Below are 7,472 nucleotides of genomic sequence, written 5' to 3'. Positions count from 1 at the left end.
ACCAGCCAGTCTTAGGTCGTGGGTGCTGCAATCCGAGCCTTGTCCAACGCAGGGGCATGGGGGGACAGAAGGAGGACAGTGAATTGTCACAGGGCCTTTGCTAGTGGGCTGCAGGGGATATCTGGGGGGAAAAGACTTATTTCCGTGGTCCAGACTCTAAATGTTCAGGCTGGTTTGTTCTGTGCTGTGTGCCGTGCCCTCTCTTCCCGAGCCATGGGGGGGTGGGAGTGGGTACAGCCCTATGAGAAAAGCTCTGCGGGCTCCTTTTTGCTTGAATCCAGCCATTGTCGTACATTCAGACATGTGTGAACTCTGATCTGCTCTGATCGCATGCACATAAAATTTCAGTATAAAATATATAGTTATAAAAAAAAAAATACTTCATGCAATATTAAAACACCTTTCCCAAAGGGACATGGTCTTATTGTCTACCCTCATCAACAGTGTTCAAGAAATTGTCACTTTGATGGCAATTACACCACTAAGTGGAGCACTGCTGTCTCCTGTCTGGACTGGGGGGCATTGCTTTCATTCCCTTTTTCTGCACTACTATGACTAATAGCTGAAATAAAGCAGATAGATTTTAATTAGCAGAATCAATCCTTTCCTGGCGACGCTTCATGATTTCTTGGAGCTCTGACTCGCCTCTGCTTTTCTGGAATGGAAACAAAACAGGACGTTTGAATTTTAACTTTGAGCTGTAGTTAAATTATAGTATTTCATTAGTGCTGTAAGAGTAGAGCTAGTTTCAAAGGGATGAGTGGTACTGGTAAGAAGGTGGATTCATTAGTGAAGACGGGGTGATCTGCCTTACAGATTTGGGGCCTTTTTGCTTAAAAGACTTCTCAGCATTTTTAGCTGTGTTTTTTGGTTGTGATGGTGGTTTTTTTTAAATTGTATTTCTTAAAATGTCTGTTTAATGGGATATCTGACACTGCTGGTACAGGCACCCATTCAGGCAGGAATTGTCCAGAAAGCTACTTACCTCCAGTTGGTTTTTCTCCACTGTAATTTTACTGTATACTCTGTTTCCCTCATCACCACACACTTTCTTCAGCTCCTCTCTGTTGAGGGAGAAGAGCTGAGCTCCAGTGAGGATGCCAAGGTGTTCCACTGTCCTGGGAAAACACAAAGCGAGGAGACGATAAATTGCTCTCCGTGTGGCCTCTTGCCAAAGGTGAGGAGCAGGAGATAAAAGGGCTCAGAGCAGCTGAGGTGCAGCCCCTGCGCCAGGACCACATCCCCCGCGAGGCCCTGGGGCTGTGCCAGGGTGGCAGCTGTTGGGTGCCCCAAGCTCTTGGCAGGGATGACAGCAAGCCATGAGGAGCGGGTGAAGCCGGCGTCACCCTGGCATCTGCTGTGTACTCGGCCCCATGGGTGTTGCAGCGATTTCACTCCAGTTGCATCGCATTTGAGGAGCAATCCTGGAGCTCCTCTTAGCTCAGTGTGCAGAGTGTGAGTCGTAACTCGTAACCTTTGACCACGTGCGGCTTTTTGGTCCTTCCCTGGTGGCTGGCAAGATTTGCTAGTCCTGGCGGAGGGCCTGGCTCTTCCTCAGAGATAATTTAGGACAGCTTCTCCAGAGACTGGTAGTCATCTGGAATTTGCATTTCAGGCCATGGGTTTAGTTCGTTAATTAGTCATTTTTCTCTAAGTTCAGCACTCTGAACTGGCTAACTGGGGCCGGACAAGCACCGCTTATAGGACATTGCGCAGCGTTTGGCTGCGAGTTGTGTGAATAAGCAAGGCCATTCCTTTATTTGCAGCTACTCGTTACGTCTTTTGCTGCACTGTAAGACAAGGTTTATTTGCTAGTGTATAAGAAAGAAAGGGGGTAAGTTTGGGCTCTGAATGTACTGGTTATATAGCCTGGATTTAATATGATTGAAACTAATTTGCAACACAGGCTCTGTAAATAAATACAAGTGATGTGTAATCCCGTTGAAATGTTGCAAGCCGCCTCCCCCACTCCATTTTAAGCGGAGGACCAGTATTTCGTACGGTAGTAAAGCCGATCTTACTCTTTGCTGAATGATTTTGCCTCCAGCCAAGCTTTGACTTCTTCAGTGCTGGATTCGAAGGTGAGAGGCACAAAAACTTGCTGAGGTTTTTCCACTTTGAAATTCCTGTGGGGAGGCTGAATTTTATTGTTTGTGATCTTCTTCAGCAATTCATCATTCAGCTCATCCATTTGATGAATAAGTTCTGGGGAAACAAGGCACAAGGTAGAGAATAAGGAATGAAATCAAGTCTTCAGGCACAGATCTTATTAAAATAATGTGTTTGCAGGGAAATTGTAAGGAAGATCAGAATGTGGCTCAGCATTTTTAAGTCTGTAAATACACCAAAGGAAAGTGCTTACTTTTGTATTTTAGTTCTAAAGAACAAGCTGAAGTGCTTTGTTAGAGCAATAGGTTGAGCAACAACATTCTGACCTTCAAACTTCCATCAGGAACAAATGTGTGAAGGGAGATGGCCGTGGTTTTGGAGGCTGGCAGACTGCTGGAGCAGACTGTGGGAATCTCCCCTGTCCTCCCAAGCCAATACTCTCAACTTCCTTCAGCTTTTGAAACCTCGCTTTCTCTTTGGGAAGAAACCTTGGATTTCTGCAGTTCTTCTCCAGAATGATGGAGTTGGAGGAATCACAAAATAACAGCCGAATGCTCATTGTCCGCACAGCGATCACTCTGGAGCAGACTGTGGGAATCTCCCCTGTCCTCCCAAGCCAATACTCTCAACTTCCTTCAGCTTTTGAAACCTCGCTTTCTCTTTGGGAAGAAACCTTGGATTTCTGCAGTTCTTCTCCAGAATGATGGAGTTGGAGGAATCACAACAGCCGAATGCTCATTGTCCGCACGGCGATCACTGAATCTGAAAAGCTGCTTAAGCATTTCTTGCAGCGTGAGCGTCCCCCAGGACGAGGGCACTGTTTGGGACAGGCACTGCACGTCTGAGATTTTGGCCTCATTGCTTCAGCAACCTCCATTAGGATAATTGGAGAGTCTTGGAACAACTGCTGCTGTTCCTGGGAGAAATGAAATCTCTGGTTCTGATCTTGACCAGCATTGATACCGCTGTATGATTGCTAGAGGAAAGTGTATTCTCTGTCATGGTCTCTGAGCTGTCTCATTTAACAAGCACATACTCCCCAGTCCACGTTTAACTGGGTAGAGATTGGTCTGGTGTGGAAGAGGAGAGCTCACATCTGCAGAGGCATTTGCTTTTAACCAACAGGAATTAGGCTACCAATCAATCTGCCTAGAAAATTCTTGGTCAAAAGCACTCATTGCAGGAAAAGGGTGTCATATTTGGGAAAATAATATAAAAATAAAACATACTGATAAGAACACATTCATTTTGTGTGGCAGGTGTCTGAGGCAGGTGCTGGTAAGAATCTATATTTTCGCCTATTTTATATACAAATTTATATTGGGACTGATCTTGTTTCTCCTGTTGCTAACCTATCCTGTTCATCACACCTCATTCAAAGGACATAAACCCGTGCAACATCGACTAGCAGAAGTTTGCTCAAGGGTGTAAAACCTGATCTGGCAGTGTCTTTGTTCCCACCGGTGCTGTCAAGTGGTGACAAAGGGACAAGGCCCCTTTTCCCTGATGTCTGGTTTTTGCTTTAGAGTGTCATCTTCCTGTTTTTGAGTGAGTTGGTTCCCTTTGGGCTATTGAAATAAGGAAATTGCCCTGCAAGCTTAGCAGCATGGAAGGGGAAAAAACCCAGACGACGTGAGACAGCCGAGGTCAGGGAGGCCTGACTATCTGCTTCTGAGAATGAGGTTCCCATTTTTCTGTGCCCATGTTGCCATTAATTTTCTTCCTATTGCCCCTTCGCTGTCGCCTGATGTGGAAGGCCAGTTCTGTGAGTACCTACAATTAGAGTCTTGTTTTGGGGCTGTAGCCCTGCTCCCTCTACTCTTCAGTCCTCTCTGCTACTTCTAATAAGTAATTTGCTGATCCACATCCCCAGAGCTCCAGCTTTTGCTGTGCCCCTAAACAGAAGTGGCCGGAAGCATGAACTGGGAGTGAGCACCACTCGTAAAACTCCAGTGACACATCATCTAGTATCACTTTTTCCAGGAAACTCATGATGACTGTGGAGTATAACTGTCTTATTAATAGACACGTCTGTGATGCTCATATCCCATTGTCCCAAAAAGGCCCCTGCTTCCAGGAGTTCATGGTAGCTGAACAGGGGATGAACCCTGGTTGTGGTCTTGGGGAGAGAGCTATGCGGGGTGGGATGAGGGGGTGAGGTTGTAGTTCATGGGACAACAAGGTGAGCAGGGCTCCTGGTCTTTCTCATGCTCTGTGCCCCCACAGAGCGTGCACAGGGTGAGGGAGTGATGTGAGTCTCCTGTTTGACAGGTCTGCTGGCTGGGATTTCTCTGAAACCAGTTGAAGGAACCGGCCAGGCGGGCACTGGTGTGTGGCAGGAGGTGAGAGCAAAGGAAGCGAGAGAAAGGGATCGACCTGAACGTGTGGTTGCTTAGACACACTTAGACCTTTTGGTGGGGAAAGGGTCCAGTTCAAGAGAGAGAAGGAACTACTGGAGAGAATCCAGCGGAGGGCAACAAAGATGATGAGGGGACGGGAGCATCTCCCTGATGAGGAAGGGCTGAGGGCACTGGGTCTGTCCAGCCTGGAGAAGAGCAGACTGAGAGGGGATCTCACCAATGCTTATAAATACCTTAAGGGTGGGTGTCAAGAGGAGGGGGCCAGACTCTTTTCAGTGGTGCCCAGCGACAGGTTAAGGGGTAACGAGCACAGACTGAACCTCAGGCAGTTCCACCTGAACACGGGGAAGAACTTCTGTACTTTGGGGGTGGCAGAGCCCTGGCACAGGCTGCCCAGAGAGGCTGTGGAGTCTCCTTCTCTGGAGATGTTCAAAACCCACCCGGATGCGGTCCTGTGCAGCTGCTGTGGGGGACCCTGCTTTGGCAGGGGGTTGGACTGGGTGATCTCCAGAGGGCCCTGCCAACCCCCACCAGTCTGGGATTCTGTGAAACTCTCCTTGGGAGGAGGAGGACGGAGTCAAGCTGGAAGGAGGCTTAAGGGGATCAGCTTTTTGCTCTGCTTGTCCCAGGCTACCTGAGAGCCCGTGATGTGAGTCAGCGAGCTCCTCAGGGCTGCTCTGTTGGCTCTTGTACTACCTGCAATCTGCTCCAAAAGCACTGCTGGTCTATTGCGTATCAGTAAAAGGTGCAGTCGCTGCTTGCGCAAAGCCTTATGAGAGGGAACACGCTGGGAAAGGTCTGGTTATGTGCACACAGCAACCAAAAATAGTGGACAGACCATTAAGGTAAAAGTAAAGAAAGAAATAAAACTGCCAGGACAGACAGTGAGCAAAGGCATGCGCTCACAGAAAAGTTTCAGTTAAGTCCCGAAATGCAAAGCCATGGTGCTGAACTCTCTGGCTGCCTGAGGCTGCTGTGCGTGGTGTAAACCGTGCCGGGACGCCGGGAGCGCAGTGCGGGACACGTACGTTCTTTGGCGTCCTGGGGAGAGTTGCGCGATAGCATTTCACTTCCCCATTTATCCCCAGCGTAGCTGGCAGGTAGCTTGTGAGTTGGGCTGGATGGTCCGTATCCCCTGGGGCTCAGGTCTCCTTTGTACCTCTGGTTAGACTACGTGATAAAAAATGAGAAAAAAAAGAAGTGTAAGAATTTTTTTGCCATTTTTCATTTTCTTAAACTTTTTGCTTCCCACTCATGATAGCAAATTGAGGGACAAATTGCCATGTTCTGCCTGGGCTGATCTGGGACCGCTCAGCTGAGGCTCATGAGACCTCAGGTGGAGCTGCATGGAAGAAGTTAATTTCTGGGGCCTGTGGGAATGAACAGAACCCAAACCAAAGGCTGAAGACTGTGTGAAGGCATTCACACCCCTGGAAAAGGTCACACGCGTCACACAGAGAGCCGTGGTGTTTTATGTGTAATTACTACTGCTGTGGCTGATTGCTGTCACGTGCGGGACTCGGCCCTTTAGCCTTTTGCTGTGCAGAAATGACCACTCATAGGGCTTCCTTGGAGATGGAGAGCAGGGGAAGCAAAAGGATTTTTATAGGAAGAGAAAACAAACAGAAATCCCATCTGAAGCTAAAGCATCACTGCTCTAGTAACTGGATGTGAAGTGGGAGCACTGCCGAGTGCCTGGGGCAGGCTGGAAAGAGTTTTTTGACGTTTTGATTAAACTAGCAGGGCTTTTATCCAGAGGCCTGCTGGGGCACCTTACGCTTCACCCAAGCTGTGACATACTAAAGTAAGGAAGCGATTCCACGCTTCCTTAGAGCACTCAGAGCTCTCCAGCTCCACATTTTTGCAATGTGAAGTGCTTGAGAGGAATATTCACTTAATACTCACTTAGGAGGTATTTCCATCTGCCTCCGCTCCAGTAACTTGTTCCTGCCGCTTAACTGAACTGGATGAGGGGACTGTCTGTCTTTAACCCCCAACAAAAATCTCAGCACTTTTGTGGCAAAATTTACTTTTATGGCTGCATTAGCTTTTCCATCCTGTTCCCAGCACAGCCCTGAGAGCAGCAGGCTTTCACAGCAGAGGAGGTGGTAAACCTCAGGCTGAGAAGTAGGTGGGGTTGGGGGGGAAGGCACTGGCAAAAGGTGGAACTCTTTCGAGCCGCTGTAGCCAGCAGCTGTTGGGTGACACCTCAACGCGAGACCTTTTCTGTTGGGATGACAAGTCATGGTGCGGGGCTCGGGGTGGGCGTCCCTTCGAGCCAGGGTCTCACTTCGTAGCAGGCTTCTGCCTACAGCACAGGGCTCAGCCTTCGCCTCCCCCGTAAGTTGCAGCGAGGTGGGGGTCGGTCTCTTCTCCCAAGTAACAAGCAATAGGACAAGAAGAAATGGCCTCCAGTTGCACCAGGGGAGGTTTAGGTTGGATATTAGGAAAAATTTCTTCACCAGAAGGACTGTCAAGCACTGGCACAGGCTGCCCAGGGAAGCGGTGGAGTCTCCATCCCTGGAGGCATTTAAAAGATGTGTAGATGTGGTGCTGAGGGACATGGTTTAGTGGTGGGCTTGGCTGTCCTAGGTTTATGGTTGGACTCAATGGTCTTAAAGGTCCTTTCCAATCTAAACGATTCTGTGATTCTATAACTCTGCCTGCCAGGCAATGTGCTTGGCATCTCGGCGCGGGAGGAAGGCGTGAAGCTGCTGCACGGAGGGGAAGGATAGGCCTTGTTTGGGAGGAGGAAGGTAACAGTGGCAAAATGTGAGAGTTTTATCATAAGAGATTCAGGAATCTCCAGGATCTGGATTCATCCTGACTTGTGCACAGCACCCTGAGAAATCCAGGGAGGTCTAATTACAAGATTATTCTCAGAGGCTGATTATGACCTGCAGCTGGCTACTAGTTAAATATCACCTGGCTACAGACCTGTTCGAGCTCTTCCAGTTTCACCACATCCAGGATATTATAAGGAACGTAACCAGCCTGCCCGCT

The 7,472-nt window shown here is 48.6% G+C and overlaps 1 protein-coding gene across 1 annotated transcript in view; it reads right to left on the bottom strand.

Moving 5' to 3' along the window:
• Nucleotides 1-323: 323 nt before the first annotated feature.
• Nucleotides 324-7,472, bottom strand: part of EPS8L2 (EPS8-like 2) — a 43,301-nt gene continuing 36,152 nt past the window's right edge. Inside the window, exons 16-20 of the mRNA XM_009708338.1 lie at nucleotides 7,407-7,470; nucleotides 5,498-5,639; nucleotides 2,022-2,205; nucleotides 986-1,118; nucleotides 324-655 (exon numbers count right to left, since the gene is read on the bottom strand). Of these exons, the coding sequence (XP_009706640.1) occupies nucleotides 584-655; nucleotides 986-1,118; nucleotides 2,022-2,205; nucleotides 5,498-5,639; nucleotides 7,407-7,470 (595 nt within the window). The 3' untranslated portion in view covers nucleotides 324-583. The remainder of the gene's footprint in view (nucleotides 656-985; nucleotides 1,119-2,021; nucleotides 2,206-5,497; nucleotides 5,640-7,406; nucleotides 7,471-7,472) is intronic.

The sequence above is a fragment of the Cariama cristata genome, unplaced genomic scaffold, assembly GCF_000690535.1.
Source record: "Cariama cristata isolate BGI_N322 unplaced genomic scaffold, ASM69053v1 scaffold11099, whole genome shotgun sequence".
NCBI lineage: Eukaryota > Metazoa > Chordata > Aves > Cariamiformes > Cariamidae > Cariama > Cariama cristata.
This window is presented reverse-complemented; position numbering and strand designations above follow the sequence as displayed.